The 18,972-nt window shown below is 43.5% G+C and overlaps 1 protein-coding gene across 3 annotated transcripts in view; it reads left to right on the top strand.

Moving 5' to 3' along the window:
- Positions 1 to 18,972, top strand: part of LOC141154347 (uncharacterized) — a 64,537-nt gene that overhangs the window by 15,460 nt on the left and 30,105 nt on the right. Inside the window, exon 11 of one of the 3 annotated variants that reach the window (XM_073640099.1) lies at positions 1,862 to 1,966. The exons of the other annotated variants lie outside the window; for them this stretch is intronic. Within the exon in view, the coding sequence (XP_073496200.1) occupies positions 1,862 to 1,866 (5 nt within the window). The 3' untranslated portion in view covers positions 1,867 to 1,966. Of the gene's footprint in view, positions 1 to 1,861; positions 1,967 to 18,972 lie in introns of those variants that run through there. 3 annotated transcript variants of the gene reach the window in all.

The raw sequence follows: 18,972 nt of genomic DNA, 5'->3' as shown, positions 1-18,972 counted from the left end.
GTCAAAAGCAAACTGAACATGGAGAGGGCAATGAATAAACAATCAAAGTCAAGTGACCGCCCTCCCCAAACTATAATATGTATCAATATGACTAAGTGGTAATTTTACTTAAATATCACTGATAGAACTATACAGTATAAAGAAAGAATACAATTCAATGTATAGCAGTATAGACTGACACTGTAACCAGATTCAAATATAACCATAACTAGCTCAAAATATGACCATGTAGTCAGGTGTAGGAAGATTATAACATGGAGGCTAGATCACTATGGCTATGTAAATTGTCTCTTCAGATTGGAAGAGGACTGGAACTCTAGCGCCACCTATAGGAAGTAGCAATCCTAAAAGTCAATATCAACTCTAACAAGGCTTATCTCATGACTTAGGATAAAAGCCAGAACCAGAATCTCAATATGTAGACACTGTGTTTAGGGGCATAGCCCCTTGTCAGTGCAAAGTGTGAGCATTGCAGATTAAAAGTCTCTTCACCTTGACATACTTAACATGTCACTCTCCGCAAGTAGAAACGTTACCCCTTGGAGATGGCTATGCAAATAACTTTACATATAAGTATAATCTAATAAGCACTGAGCTACAGAATGGAAATAATTCATACAGTTAGGTCCATATATATTTGGAGAGAGACAACATTTTTCTAATTTTGGTTCTAGACATTACCACAATGAATTTTAAACAAAACAATTCAGATGCAGTTGAAGTTCAGACTTTCAGCTTTCATTTGAGGGTATCCACATTAAAATTGGATGAAGGATTTAGGAGTTTCAGCTCCTTAACATGTGCCACCCTGTTTTCAAAGGGACTAAAAGTAATTGGACAGATTAAATAATTGTAAATAAAATGTTCATTTCTAGTACTTGGTTGAAAACCCTTTGTTAGCAATGACTGCCTGAAGTCTTGAACTCATGGACATCACCCGACGCTGTGTTTCCTCCTTTTTGATGGTCTGCCAGGCCTTCACTGCGGTGGTTTTCAGTTGCTGTTTGTTTGTGGGCCTTTCTGTCTGAAGTTTAGTCTTTAACAAGTGAAATGCATGCTCAATTGGGTTGAGATCAGGTGACTGACTTGGCCATTCAAGAATATGCCACTTCTTTGCTTTAATAAACTCCTGGGTTGCTTTGGCTTTACGTTTTGGGTCATTGTCCATCTGTAGTATGAAACGACGACCAATCAGTTTGGCTGCATTTGGCTGGATCTGAGCACACAGTATGGCTCTGAATACATCAGAATTCATTCGGCTGCTTCTGTCCTGTGTCACATCATCAATAAACACTAGTGACCCAGTGCCACTGGCAGCCATGCATGCCCAAGCCATCACACTGCCTCCACCGTGTTTTACAGATGATGTGGTATGCTTTGGATCATGAGCTGTACCACACCTTCGCCATACTTTTCTCTTTCCATCATTCTGTTGGAGGTTGATCTTGGTTTCATCTGTCCAAAGAATGTTCTTCCAGAACTGTGCTGGCTTTTTTAGATGTTTTTTAGCAAAGTCCAGTCTAGCCTTTTTCTTCTTGATGCTTATGAGTGGCTTGCACCATGCAGTGAACCCTCTGTATTTACTTTCTTGCAGTCTTCTCTTTATGGTAGATTTGGATATTGATACGCCTACCTCCTGGAGAGTGTTGTTCACTTGGTTGGCTGTTGTGAAGGGGTTTCTCTTCACCATGGAGATTATTCTGCGATCATCCACCACTGTTGTCTTCCGTGGGCGCCCAGGTCTTTTTGCATTGATGAGTTCACCAGTACTTTCTTTCTTTCTCAGGATGTACCAAACTGTAGATTTTGCCACTCCTAATATTGTAGCAATTTCTCGGATGTTTTTTTTCTGTTTTTGCAGCTTAAGGATGGCTTGTTTCACCTGCATGGAGAGCTCCTTTGACCGCATGTTTACTTCACAGCAAAACCTTCCAAATGCAAGCACCACACCTCAAATCAACTCCAGGCCTTTTATCTGCTTAATTGAGAATGACATAACGAAGGGATTGCCCACACCTGTCCATGAAATAGCCTTGGAGTCAATTGTCCAATTACTTTTGGTCCCTTTAAAAACAGGGTGGCACATGTTAAGGAGCTGAAACTCCTAAACCCTTCATCCAATTTTAATGTGGATACCCTCAAATGAAAGCTGAAAGTCTGAACTTCAACTGCATCTGAATTGCTTTGTTTAAAATTCATTGTGGTAATGTCTAGAAAGAAAATAAGAAAAATGTTGTCTCTGTCCAAATATATATGGACCTAACTGTACATGCACATTAACTAACAGAGTTACATATGGTCATGTGGAGAGTAAATAGTACCTGTATAGTTGTTATAGCAGGAGTAGAGCAGTTCAGGCAAGATAGTATTTAATTCTATCGTACTCTTTACTCTGTAAAAGTAATGTTAGTCCGAGCCTGTGTATAAAATGTATCGAATATAATCAGACAAACTGGGGTCAGGGCAGGCAGAGCTCTTTTACAGCGGTACATGTGAAGGTCAGGGTAGGCAGAAAATAAAAAGAAAAAGTAAAGGAACAAGCAAAACAATACAGAAAAAAACAATTAAGAACCATATAGACCTTATTGCTCAGACCAGGGGAGTACATAGAAATCATGGAGCCCCATAGCAGGAATTCTAATTGGGCCCCCCCCCAAAAAAAAAATAATAAAATTGTTGGGGTCACAGAAGAGCATATCTCACAACTTTCCAGCCTTTACATAGTAATTTTCCTCCGGCTGAAGTCCTAGATTCCGATTTCATTGCCCCCTAAAGTATGATGCCAACAAAAGGGCCCCAAACACAGTATGATACCCCCACTGTCCTCCATACAATATAATGCACTCGCCATGGTCCTCCATACAATATAATGCACCACCATGGCCCGCCATACAATATAATGTACCCCCCTGGTCCTCCATACAGTATAATGCACTCCCCATGATCCTCCTTACATTATAATCCACCCCCATGGTCCTCCATAAAATATAATGCACCCCCCATGGTCCTCCATACAATATAATGCACCCCCATGGTCCTCCATACAGTATAATGCACTCCCCATGGTCCTTCATACAATATAATGCATCCCCAATGGTCCCCCATACAATAGAACGCACTCCCCATGGTCCTCCATACAATATAATGAACCCCCATGGTCCTCTATATAATATAATGCATCCTCCATGGTCCTCTATACAATATAATACACCCCCACATGGTCCTCCATACAATATAATGTGCTCCTCATGGTCCTCCATACAATATAATGCACTCCCCATGGTCCTCCTTATAGTATAATGCACCCCATGGTCCTCCATATGGTATAATGCACTCCCCATGGTCCTCCATACAATATAATGCACCCCCATGGTCCTCCATATAATATAATGCACCCCCATGGTCCTCCATATAATATAATGCACCCCCATGGTCCTCCATACAATATAATGCCCCTCCACGGTCCTACATACAATATAATGCAACCCTATGATCCTACATACAATATAATTCACTCCACATGGTCCTCCATACAATATAATGCACTCCCCATGGTCCTCCAAACAATATAATGCACCCCCCATGGTCCTCCATACAATATAATGCACTCCCCATGGTCCTCCATACAATATAATGCACTCCCCATGGTCTTCCGTACAATATAATGCACTCCCCATGATCCTACATACAATATAATGCATCCCCCATGGTCCTCCATACAATATAATGCACCCCCCATGGTTCTTCATACAATATAATGCACCCCCCATGGTCCTTCTTAGAATATAATGCACTCCCCATGGCCCTCTACACAGTATAATGCACTCCCCATGGTCCTCCATACAGTATAATGCACTCCCATAGCCCGCCATACAATATAATGCACCCCCATGCTCCTCCACACAATATAATGCACCCCCATGCTCGTTCATACAATATAATGCACTCCCCATGGTCCTCCATACAATATAATGCACCCCCCATGGTCCTTCTTACAATATAATTCACTCCCCATGGTCCTCCTCCATATAATATAATACACACCCATGGTCCTCCATACAATATAATGCACCCACATGGTCCTACATAAAATATAATGCATCCCCCATGGTCCTCCATACAATATAATGCATCCCCATGGTCCTCCATACAGTATAATGCACTCCCCATGGTCCTTCATATAGTATAATGCACTCACATGGTCCTCCATACAGTAGAATGCATCCCCCATGGTCTCCATTCAATATAATGCACTCCCCATGGTCCCCCTCCATATAATATAATGCACCCCCCATGGTCCTCCATACAATATAATGCACCCACATGGTCCTACATACAATATAATGCATCCCCCATGGTCCTCCATAAAATATAAGGTACCCCCCATGGTCCTCCATACAATATAATGCATCCCCATGGTCCTCCAAACAATATAATGCACTCCCCATGGTCTTCCGTACAATATAATGCACTCCCCATGGTCCTCCATACAATATAATGCACTCCCCATGGTCCTTCAAACAATATAATGCACTCCCCATGGTCCTCCATACAATATAATGCACCCCCATGGTCCTCCATACAATATAATGCACGCCCCATGATCCTACATACAATATAATGCATCCCCCATGGTCCTCCATACAATATAATACCCCCCCCATGTCCCTCCATACAGTATAATGCATCCCCCATGGTCCTCCATACAATATAATGCACCCCTCATGCTCCTGCATACAATATAATGCACCCCCCATGGTTTTCCATACAATAGAATGCACTTCCCATGATCCTCCATACAATGTAATGCATCTTCCATGGTCCTCTATACAACATAATGTAGCCCCCATAGTCCTCCATACAATATAATGCACTCCCCATGAACCTCCATAAAATATAATGCACCCCCATAGTCCTCCATAAAATATAATGCATCCCCCATAGTCCTCCATACAATATAATGCACCCCCCATGGTCCTCCATACTGTATAATGCACTCCCCATGGTCCTTCATACAATATAATGCATCCCCCATGGTCCTCCATACAATATAATGCACTCGCCATGGTCCTCCATACAATATAATGCATCCCCATGGTCCCCCATATAATATAATGCATCCCCCATAGTGCTCTATACAATATAATACACCCCCACATGGTCCGCCATACAATATAATGTGCTCCTCATGGTCCTCCATACAATATAATGCACTCCCCATGGTCCTCCATATAGTATAATGCACCCCATGGTCCCCCATACGGTATAATGCACTCCCCATGGTCCTCCATACAATATAATGCACCTCCCATGGTCCACCATACAATATAATGCATACCCCACAGTCCTCTATACAATATCATACACCCCACATGGTCCTCCATACAATATAATGCACCCACATGGTCCTACATACAATATAATGCATCCTCCATGGTCCTCCATACAATATAATAAACCCCCCATGTCCCTCCATACACTATAATGCACCCCCCATCTTTCTTCATACAATATAATGCACCCCATGGTCCTCCATACAATATAATGCATCCCCATGGTCCTCCATACAGTATAATGCACTCCCCATGGTCCTCCATACAGTATAATGCACTCTCATGGTCCTCCATACAGTACAACGCTTCCCCCATGGTATCCATTCAATATAATGCACTCCCCATGGTCCCCCTCCATATAATATAAGGCACCCCCCATGGTCCTCCATACAATATAATGCATCCACATGGTCCTACATACAATATAATGCATCCCCCATGGTCCTCCATACAATATAATAAACCCCCATGTCCCTGCATACAGTATAATGCACCCCCAATCTTTCTTTATACAATATAATGCACCCCATGGTCCTCCATAAAATATAAGGTACCCCCCATGGTCGTCCATACAATATAATGCATCCCCATGGTCCTCCATACAATAAAATGCACTCCCCATGGTTCTCCAAACAATATGATGCACTCCCCATGGTCCTCCATACAATATAATGCACCCCCATGGTCCTCCATACAATTTAATGCATCGCCCATGGTCCTCCATACAATATAATGCACGCCCCATGATCCTACATACAATATAATGCATCCCCCATGGTCCTCCATACAATATAATAACCCCCCCCCCATGTCCCTCCATACAGTATAATGCATCACCCAAGGTCCTCCATACAATATAATGCACCCCTCATGCTCCTGCATACAATATAATGCACTCCCCATGGTCCTCCATATGGTATAATGCACCCCATGGTCCTCCATACAGTATAATGCACTCCCCATGGTCCTCCATACAATATAATGCACCTCCCATGGTCCTCCATACAATATAATGCATACCCCACAGTCCTCTATACAATATAATGCACTCCCCTTGGTCCTCCATACAATATAATGCACTCCCCATGGTCCTCCATACAATATAATGCACCCCCCATGGTCTTCCATACAATATAATGCACTCCCAATGGTCCTCCATACAATATAATGCACTCCCCATGGTCTTCCGTACAATATAATGCACTCCCCATGATACTACATACAATATAATGCATCCCCCATGGTCCTCCATACAATATAATGCACTCCCCATGGTCCTCCATACAGTATAATGCACTCCCCATGGTCCTCCATACAATATAATGCACTCCCTATGGTCTTCCATACAATATAATGCACTCCCCATGATCCTACATACAATATAATGCACCCCCCATAGTCCTTCTTACACTATAATGCACTACCCATGGTCCTCCATACAGTATAATGCACTCCCCATGGTCCTCCATACAGTATAATGCACTGCCATGGCCTGCCATACAATATAATGCACCCCCAATCTCCTCCATACAATATAATACACCCCGATGCTCGTTCATACAATATAATGCACTCCCCATGGTCCTCCATACAATATAATGCACCCCCCCAATGGTCCTTCTTACAATATAATGCACTCCCCATGGTCCTCCACACAGTATAAAGCACTCCCCATGGTCCTCCATACAGTATAATGCACTCCCCATGGTCCTCCATACAGTATAATGCATCCCCCATGGTCCTCCATACAATATGATGCACTCCCCATGGTCCTCCTCCATATAATATAATGCAAACCCATGGTCCTCCATACAATATAATGCACCCACATGGTCCTACATACAATATAATGCATCCCCCATGGTCCTCCATACAACATAATAACCCCCCATGTCCCTCCATACAGTATAATGCACCCCCCATCTTTCTTAATACAATATAATGCACCCCATGGTCCTCCATACAATATAATGCACTCCCATGGTCCTCCATACAATATAATGCAACCCCCATGGTCCTCCATACAATATAATGCATCCCCATGGTCCTCCATACAGTATAATGCACTCCCCATGGTCCTCCAAACAGTATAATGCACTCCCCTGGTCCTCCATACAGTATAATGCATCCCCCATGGTCCTCCATACAATATAATGCACTCCTTATGGTCCTCCTCCATATAATATAATGCACCCCCATGGTCCTCCATACAATATAATGCACCCACATGGTCCTGCATACAAAATAATGCATCCCCCATGGTCCTCCATACAATATAATAAACCCCCATGTCCATCCATACAGTATAAGGCACCCCCATCTTTCTTCATACAATATAATACACCCCATGGTTCTCCATACAATATAATGCACCCCCCATGGTCCTCCATACAATATAATGCATTCCCATGGTCCTCCATACAATATAATGCACTCCCCTTGGTCCTCCATACAATATAATGCACTCCCCATGGTCCTCCATACAATATAATGCACCCCATGGTCCTCCATACTATATAATGCACGCCCCATGATCCTACATACAATATAATGCACTCCCCATGGTCCTCCATACAATATAATGAACCCCCATGGTCCTCCATATAATATAATGCATCCCCCATGGTCCTCTATACAATATAATACACCCCCACATGGTCCTCCATACAATATAATGTGCTCCTCATGGTCCTCCATACAATATAATGCACTCCCCATGGTCCTCCATAGAGTATAATGCACCCATGGTCCTCCATACGGTATAATGCACTCCCCATGGTCCTCCATTCAATATAATCCACCTCCCATGTTCCTCTTTACAATATAATGCATACCCCACGGTCCTCTATAGAATATCATAAACCCCACACGGTCCTCCATACAATATAATACGCTCCCTATGGTCCTCCATACAGTGTAATGCACTCCCCATGGTCCTCCATACAGTATAATGCACTCCCCATGGTCCTCCATACAGAATAATGCACTCCGCATGGTCCTCCATACAGTATAATGCACTCCCATGGTCCTCCATACAGTATAATGCATCGCCGATGGTCCGCCATACAATATAATGCACCCACATGCTCCTCCATACAATATAATGCGCCCCCATGCTCGTTCATACAAAATAATGCACTCCCCATGGTCCTCCATACAATATAATGCACCCCCATGGTCCTCCATATAATATAATGCACCCCCATGGTCCTCCATACAATATAATGCCCCCCATGGTCCTACATACAATATAATGCAACCCTATGATCCTACATACAATATAATTCACTCCCCATGGTCCTCCATACAATATAATGCAATCCCCATGGTCCTCCATACAATATAATGCACTCCCCATGGTCCTCCATGCAATATAATGCACACCCCATGGTCCTCCATACAATATAATGCACACCCCATGGTCCTCCATACAATATAATGCACTCCCCATGGTCCTCCATACAATATAATGCACTCCATATGGTCTTCCATACAGTATAATGCACTCCCCATGATCCTACATACAATATAATGCATCCTCCATGGTCCTCCATACAATATAATGCACCCCCCATGGTTCTTCATACAATATAATACACCACCCCTCGTCCTTCTTACAATATAATGCACTCCCCACGGTCCTCTATACAATATCATACACCCCACATGGTCCTCCATACAATATAATGCGCTCCACATGGTCCTCCATACACTGTAATGCACTCCCCATGGTCCTCCATACAGTATAATGCACTCCCCATGGTCCTCCATACAGTATAATGCACTACCCATGGTCCTCCATACAATATAATGCACCCCCATGCTCATTCATACAATATAATGCACTCCCCATGGTCCTCCATACAATATAATGCACCCCCATGGTCCTCCATATAATATAATGCACCCCCATGGTCCTCTATACAATATAATGCACCCCCCATGGTCCTCCATACAATATAATGCACCCCCATGGTCCTCCATATAATATAATGCACCCCCATGGTCCTCCATACAATATAATGCACCCCCCATGGTCCTCCATACAATATAATGCACTCCCCATGGTCTTCCGTACAATATAATGCACTCCCCATGATCCTACATACAATATAATGCATCCCCCATGGTCCTCCATACAATATAATGCACCCCCCATCGTCCTTCTTACAATATAATGCACTCCCCATGGTCCTCCATACAGTATAATGCACTCCCCATGGTCCTTCATACAATATAATGCATCCCCCATGGTCCTCCATATAATATAATGCATCCCCCATGGTCTTCTATACAATATAATACACCCCCACATGGTCCACCATACAATATAATGTGCTCCTCATGGTCCTCCATACAGTATAATGCACTCGCCATGGTCCTCCATATAGTATAATACACCCCATGGTCCTCCATACGGTATAATGCACTCCCCATGGTCCTCCATACAATATAATGCACCTCCCATGGTCCTCCATACAATTTAATGCATACCCCACGGTCCTCTATACAATATCATACACCCCACATGGTCCTCCATACAATATAATGCACCCACATAGTCCTACATACAGTATAATGCATCCCCCATGGTCCTCCATACAATATAATAAACCCCACATGTCCCTCCATATAGTATAATGCACCCCCCATCTTTCTTCATACAATATAATGCACCACCCATGGTCCTCCATACAATATAATGCATCCCCATGGTCCTCCATACAATATTATGCACTCCCCATGGTCCTCCATAAAATATAATGCACTCCCCATGGTCCTCCATACAATATAATGCACCCCCATGGTCCTCCAAACAATTTAATGCATCGCCCATGGTCCTCCATACAATATAATGCACTCCCCATGGTCCTCCATACAATATAATAACCCCCCACCATGTCCCTCCATACAGAATAATGCATCCCCCATGGTCCTCCATACAATATAATGCACCCCTCATGCTCCGGCATACAATATAATGCACCCCCTATGGTTTTCCATACAATATAATGCACTTCCCATGGTCCTCCATACAATGTAATGCATCTCCCATGGTCCTCTATACAATATAATGTACCCCCCATGGTCCTCCATACAATATAATGCATCCCCCATGTTCCTCCATACAATATAATGCACTCCCCATGGTCCTCCTCCATATAATATAATGCACCCCCATGGTCCTCCATACAATATAATGCACCCACATGGTCCTACACACAATATAATGCATCCCCCATGGTCCTCCATACAATATAATAAACCCCCCATGTCCCTCCATACAGTATAATGCACCCCCCATCTTTCTTCATGCAATATAATTCACCCCATGGTCCTCCATACAATATAATGTCCCCTTATGGTCCTCCATACAATATAATGCATCCCCATGGTCCTCCATACTATATTATGCACTCCCCATGGTCCTCCATACAATATAATGCACTCCCCATGGTCCTTCATATAGTATAATGCATCCCCCATAGTCCACCATACAATATAATGCACCCCCATGCTCCTCCATAAAATATAATGCACCCCCATGCTCGTTCATACAATATAATGCAGTCCCCTTGGTCCTCCATACAATATAATGCACCCCCATGGTCCTCCATACAATATAATGCACCCCCATGGTCCTCCATACAATATAATGCCCCCCATGGTCCTACATACAATATAATGCAACCCTATGGTCCTACTACTGTACATACAATATTATTCTCTCCCCATGGTCCTCCATACAATATAATGCACTCCCCATGGTACTCCATACAATATAATGCACTCCCCATGGTCCTACATACAATATAATGCATCCCCCATGGTCCTCCATACAATATAATGCTCTCCCCATGGTCTTCCGTACAATATAATGCACTCCCTATGATCCTATAAACAATATAATGCACTCCCCATGGTCCTCCATACAATATAATGCATCTCCATGGTCCTCCATACTATATAATGCACTCCCCTTGGTCCTCCATACAATTTAATGCATCGCCCATGGTCGTCCATACAATATAATGCACTCCTCATGATCCTACATACAATATAATGCATCCCCCTTGGTCCTCCATGCAATATAATAATCCCCCCCCATGTCCCTTCATATAGTATAATGCACCCCCCATGGTTCTTCATACAATATAATGCACCCCCTCCAATCCTCCATACAATCTAATGCATCCCCTATGGTCCTCCATACAATATAATGCACCCCTCATTGTGCTGCATACAATATAATGCACCCCCATGGTCCTCCATACAATATAATGCACCCCCATGGGTTTCCATACAATATAATGCACTTTCCATGGTCCTCCATACAATATAATGCACCTCCCATGGTCCTCCATACAATATAATGCACCCCCCATGGTCCTCCATACAATATAATGCACCTTCCATGGTCCTCCATAAAATATAATGCACCCCCATGGTCCTCCATACAATATAATGCACCCCCATGGTCCTCAATACAATATAATGCGCTCCCTATGGTCCTCCATAAAATATAATGGACCCCCCATGGTCCTCCAAAAAATATAATGCACATCCCATGGTCCTCCATACAATATAATGCACTCCCCATGGTCCTCCATACAATATTATGCACCTCCCATGATCCTCCGTACAATATAATGCACTCTCCATGGTCCTCCATACAATATAATGCATCCCACATGGTCCTCCATACAGTATAATGCACCCCCCATCTTTCTTCATGCAATATAATTCACCCCATGGTCCTCCATACAATATAATGTCCCCTTATGGTCCTCCATACAATATAATGCATCCCCATGGTCCTCCATACTATATTATGCACTCCCCATGGTCCTCCATACAATATAATGCACTCCCCATGGTCCTTCATATAGTATAATGCATCCCCCATGGTCCACCATACAATATAATGCACCCCCATGCTCCTCCATAAAATATAATGCACCCCCATGCTCGTTCATACAATATAATGCAGTCCCCATGGTCCTCCATACAATATAATGCACCCCCATGGTCCTCCATACAATATAATGCCCCCCATGGTCCTACATACAATATAATGCAACCCTATGGTCCTACTACTGTACATACAATATTATTCTCTCCCCATGGTCCTCCATACAATATAATGCACTCCCCATGGTACTCCATACAATATAATGCACTCCCCATGGTCCTACATACAATATAATGCATACCCCATGGTCCTCCATACAATATAATGCTCTCCCCATGGTCTTCCGTACAATATAATGCACTCCCTATGATCCTATAAACAATATAATGCACTCCCCATGGTCCTCCATACAATATAATGCATCTCCATGGTCCTCCATACTATATAATGCACTCCCCTTGGTCCTCCATACAATTTAATGCATCGCCCATGGTCGTCCATACAATATAATGCACTCCTCATGATCCTACATACAATATAATGCATCCCCCTTGGTCCTCCATGCAATATAATAATCCCCCCCATGTCCCTTCATATAGTATAATGCACCCCCCATGGTTCTTCATACAATATAATGCACCCCCTCCAATCCTCCATACAATCTAATGCATCCCCTATGGTCCTCCATACAATATAATGCACCCCTCATTGTGCTGCATACAATATAATGCACCCCCATGGTCCTCCATACAATATAATGCACCCCCATGGTTTTCCATACAATATAATGCACTTTCCATGGTCCTCCATACAATATAATGCACCTCCCATGGTCCTCCATACAATATAATGCACCCCCCATGGTCCTCCATACAATATAATGCACCTTCCATGGTCCTCCATAAAATATAATGCACCCCCATGGTCCTCCATACAATATAATGCACCCCCATGGTCCTCAATACAATATAATGCGCTCCCTATGGTCCTCCATAAAATATAATGGACCCCCCATGGTCCTCCAAAAAATATAATGCACATCCCATGGTCCTCCATACAATATAATGCACTCCCCATGGTCCTCCATACAATATTATGCACCTCCCATGATCCTCCGTACAATATAATGCACTCTCCATGGTCCTCCATACAATATAATGCATCCCCCATGGTCCTCCATACAGTATAATGCACCCCCCATCTTTCTTCATGCAATATAATTCACCCCATGGTCCTCCATACAATATAATGTCCCCTTATGGTCCTCCATACTATATAATGCATCCCCATGGTCCTCCATACTATATTATGCACTCCCCATGGTCCTCCATACAATATAATGCACTCCCCATGGTCCTTCATATAGTATAATGCATCCCCCATGGTCCACCATACAATATAATGCACCCCCATGCTCCTCCATAAAATATAATGCACCCCCATGCTCGTTCATACAATATAATGCAGTCCCCATGGTCCTCCATACAATATAATGCACCCCCATGGTCCTCCATACAATATAATGCCCCCCATGGTCCTACATACAATATAATGCAACCCTATGGTCCTACTACTGTACATACAATATTATTCTCTCCCCATGGTCCTCCATACAATATAATGCACTCCCCGTGGTACTCCATACAATATAATGCACTCCCCATGGTCCTACATACAATATAATGCATCCCCCATGGTCCTCCATACAATATAATACTCTCCCCATGGTCTTCCGTACAATATAATGCACTCCCTATGATCCTATAAACAATATAATGCACTCGCCATGGTCCTCCATACAATATTATGCATCTCCATGGTCCTCCATACTATATAATGCACTCCCCTTGGTCCTCCATACAATTTAATGCATCGCCCATGGTCGTCCATACAATATAATGCACTCCTCATGATCCTACATACAATATAATGCATCCCCCTTGGTCCTCCATGCAATATAATAATCCCCCCCATGTCCCTTCATATAGTATAATGCACCCCCCATGGTTCTTCATACAATATAATGCACCCCCTCCAATCCTCCATACAATCTAATGCATCCCCTATGGTCCTCCATACAATATAATGCACCCCTCATTGTGCTGCATACAATATAATGCACCCCCATGGTCCTCCATACAATATAATGCACCCCCATGGTTTTCCATACAATATAATGCACTTTCCATGGTCCTCCATACAATATAATGCACCTCCCATGGTCCTCCATACAATATAATGCACCCCCCATGGTCCTCCATACAATATAATGCACCTTCCATGGTCCTCCATAAAATATAATGCACCCCCATGGTCCTCCATACAATATAATGCACCCCCATGGTCCTCAATACAATATAATGCGCTCCCTATGGTCCTCCATAAAATATAATGGACCCCCCATGGTCCTCCCAAAAATATAATGCACATCCCATGGTCCTCCATACAATATAATGCACTCCCCATGGTCCTCCATACAATATTATGCACCTCCCATGATCCTCCGTACAATATAATGCACTCTCCATGGTCCTCCATACAATATAATGCATCCCCCATGGTCCTCCATACAATAATATAATGCACCTCCCTTGGTCCTCCATTCCATATAATGCACTTCCCATGGTGCTCCATACAGTGTAATGGGCCCCACATAGTCCTCCATACAATATAATGCATCCCCCATGGTCCTCCATACAATATAATGCACCTCCCATGGTCCTCCATACAATATAATGCACCTCCCATGGTCCTCCATACAATATAATGCATTCCCCATGGTCCTCCATACAAAAAAATGTACCTCCCATGGTCCTCCATACAATATAATGCACTCCCCTGGTCCTCTATACAATAAAATGCATCCCCATGGTCCTCCATACAATATAATGCAGCCCCCATGGTCCTTCATACAATATAATGCACTCCCTATGGTCCTCCATACAATATAATGCACTCCCTATGGTCCTCCATACAATATAATGCACTCCCCATGGTCCCTCCATACAATATAATGCACTCCCCATGGTCCTCCATACAATATAATGCATCCCCCATGGTCCTCCATACAATATAATGCACCTCCCATTGTCCTCCATACAATATAATGCACCTCCCATGGTCCTCCATACAATATAATGCACTCCCCTGGTCCTCCATACAATAAAATGCATCCCCATGGTCCTCCATACAATATAATGCAGCCCCCATGGTCCTTCATACAATATAATGCACTCCCTATGGTCCTCCATACAATATAATGCACTCCCCATGGTCCCTCCATACAATATAATGCACTCCACATGGTCCTCCATACAATATAATGCACCCCCCCATGGTCCTTCATACAATATAATGCACTCCCCATGGTCCCTCCATACAATATAATGCACTCCCTATGGTCCTCCATACAATATAATGCACTCCCCATGGTCCCTCCATACAATATAATGCACTCCACATGGTCCTCCATACAATATAATGCACCCCCCATGGTCCTTCATACAATATAATGCACTCCCCATGGTCCCTCCATACAATATAATGCACTCCCCATGGTCCTCCATACAATATAATGCATCCCCCATGGTCCTCCATACAATATAATGCACCTCCCATGGTCCTCCATACAATATAATGCACCTCCCATGGTCCTCCATACAATATAATGCACTCCCCTGGTCCTCCATACAATAAAATGCATCCCCATGGTCCTCCATACAATATATTGCAGCCCACATGGTCCTTCCATACAATATAATGCACTCCCTATGGTCCTCCATACAATATAATGCACTCCCCTGGTCCTCCATACAATAAAATGCATCCACATGGTCCTCCATACAATATAATGCACCTCCCATGGTCCTCCATACAATATAATGCACTCCCCTGGTCCTCCATACAATAAAATGCATCCACATGGTCCTCCATACAATATAATGCACTCCCCTGGTCCTCCATACAATAAAATGCATCCACATGGTCCTCCATACAATATAATGCACTCCCCTGGTCCTCCATACAATAAAATGCATCCACATGGTCCTCCATACAATATAATGCACTCCCCTGGTCCTCCATACAATAAAATGCATCCACATGGTCCTCCATACAATAAAATGCATCCACATGGTCCTCCATACAATATAATGCACCTCCCATGGTCCTCCATACAATATAATGCACTCCCCTGGTCCTCCATACAATAAAATGCATCCACATGGTCCTCCATACAATATAATGCACTCCCCATGGTCCTCCATACAATATAATGCACTCCCTATGGTCCTCCATACAATATAATGCACTCCCCATGGTCCCTCCATACAATATAATGCACTCCCCATGGTCCTCCATACAATATAATGCATCCCCCATGGTCCTCCATACAATATAATGCACCTCCCATGGTCCTCCATACAATATAATGCACCTCCCATGGTCCTCCATACAATATAATGCACTCCCCTGGTCCTCCATACAATAAAATGCATCCCCATGGTCCTCCATACAATATAATGCAGCCCCCATGGTCCTTCATACAATATAATGCACTCCCTATTGTCCTCCATACAATATAATGCACTCCCTATGGTCCTCCATACAATATAATGCACTCCCCATGGTCCCTCCATACAATATAATGCACTCCCCATGGTCCTCCATACAATATAATGCATCCCCCATGGTCCTCCATACAATATAATGCACCTCCCATGGTCCTCCATACAATATAATGCACCTCCCATGGTTCTCCATACAATATAATGCATCCCCCATGGTCCTCCATACAATATAATGCACTCCCCTGGTCCTCCATACAATAAAATGCATCCCCATGATCCTCCATACAATATAATGCAGCCCCCATGGTCCTTCATACAATATAATGCACTCCCTATTGTCCTCCATACAATATAATGCACTCCCTATGGTCCTCCATACAATATAATGCACTCCCCATGGTCCCTCCATACAATATAATGCACTCCCCATGGTCCTCCATACAATATAATGCACCTCCCATGGTCCTCCATACAATATAATGCACCTCCCATGGTCCTCCATACAATATAATGCACCTCCCATGGTCCTCCATACAATATAATGCACTCCCCTGGTCCTCCATACAATAAAATGCATCCCCATGGTCCTCCATACAATATAATGCAGCCCCCATGGTCCTTCCATACAATATAATGCACTCTCTATGGTCCTCCATACAATATAATGCACTCCCCTGGTCCTCCATACAATAAAATGCATCCACATGGTCCTCCATACAATATAATGCACCTCCCATGGTCCTCCATACAATATAATGCACTCCCCTGGTCCTCCATACAATAAAATGCATCCACATGGTCCTCCATACAATATAATGCACCTCCCATGGTCCTCCATACAATATAATGCATCCACATGATCTTCCATACAATATAATGCACCTCCGATGGTCCTCCATACAATATAATGCACTCCCCTGGTCCTCCATACAATAAAAAGCATCCACATGGTCCTCCATACAATATAATGCACTCCCCTGGTCCTCCATACAATAAAATGCATCCACATGGTCCTCCATACAATATAATGCACTCCCCTGGTCCTCCATACAATAAAATGCATCCACATGGTCCTCCATACAATATAATGCACCTCCCATGGTCCTCCATACAATATAATTCACTCCCCTGGTCCTCCATACAATAAAATGCATCCACATGGTCCTCCATACAATATAATGCTCTCCCCATGGTCCCTCCATACAATATAATGCACTCCCTATGGTCCTCCATACAATATAATGCACTCCCCATGGTCCCTCCATACAATATAATGCACTCCCCATGGTCCTCCATACAATATAATGCATCCCCCATGGTCCTCCATACAATATAATGCACCTCCCATGGTCCTCCATACAATATAATGCACCTCCCATGGTCCTCCATACAATATAATGCACTCCCCTGGTCCTCCATACAATAAAATGCATCCCCATGGTCCTCCATACAATATAATGCAGCCCCCATGGTCCTTCATACAATATAATGCACTCCCTATTGTCCTCCATACAATATAATGCACTCCCTATGGTCCTCCATACAATATAATGCACTCCCCATGGTCCCTCCATACAATATAATGCACTCCCCATGGTCCTCCATACAATATAATGCATCCCCCATGGTCCTCCATACAATATAATGCACCTCCCATGGTCCTCCATACAATATAATGCACCTCCCATGATCCTCCATACAATATAATGCACTCCCCTGGTCCTCCATACAATAAAATGCATCCCCATGGTCCTCCATACAATATAATGCAGCCCCCATGGTCCTTCATACAATATAATGCACTCCCTATGGTCCTCCATACAATATAATGCACTCCCCATGGTCCTCCATACAATATAATGCACCCCCATGGCCCTCCATACAATACAATGCACCCCCATGGCCCTCCATACAATATAATGCATCCCCCATGGTGCTCCATACTCTGTTATGGCCACCACTTTCTTCGTTGCACCCGATCCATTGGTGTCCTCAGCGTGTGGCGTGAAGCGTCGCACATCTCAGAGCAGCGGGTGTGCTGTAATGACGTCATCGCGGCCACTGCTCTGACACGTCAGAAGCCGAGGCAGAATGATGGAAGTGTCTGCTGACGTTCCCTCCTCCATCATCAGTGCTCGCGCTGACGGCCAGAGGGGGG

The sequence above is a fragment of the Phyllobates terribilis genome, unplaced genomic scaffold, assembly GCF_046119375.1.
Source record: "Phyllobates terribilis strain yellow unplaced genomic scaffold, ASM4611937v1 Scaffold_7__3_contigs__length_470593459, whole genome shotgun sequence".
NCBI classification, from domain to species: Eukaryota; Metazoa; Chordata; class Amphibia; order Anura; family Dendrobatidae; genus Phyllobates; species Phyllobates terribilis.
Note: the sequence above shows the minus strand (reverse complement) of the source record. Positions and strands in the feature narration are given on the sequence as shown.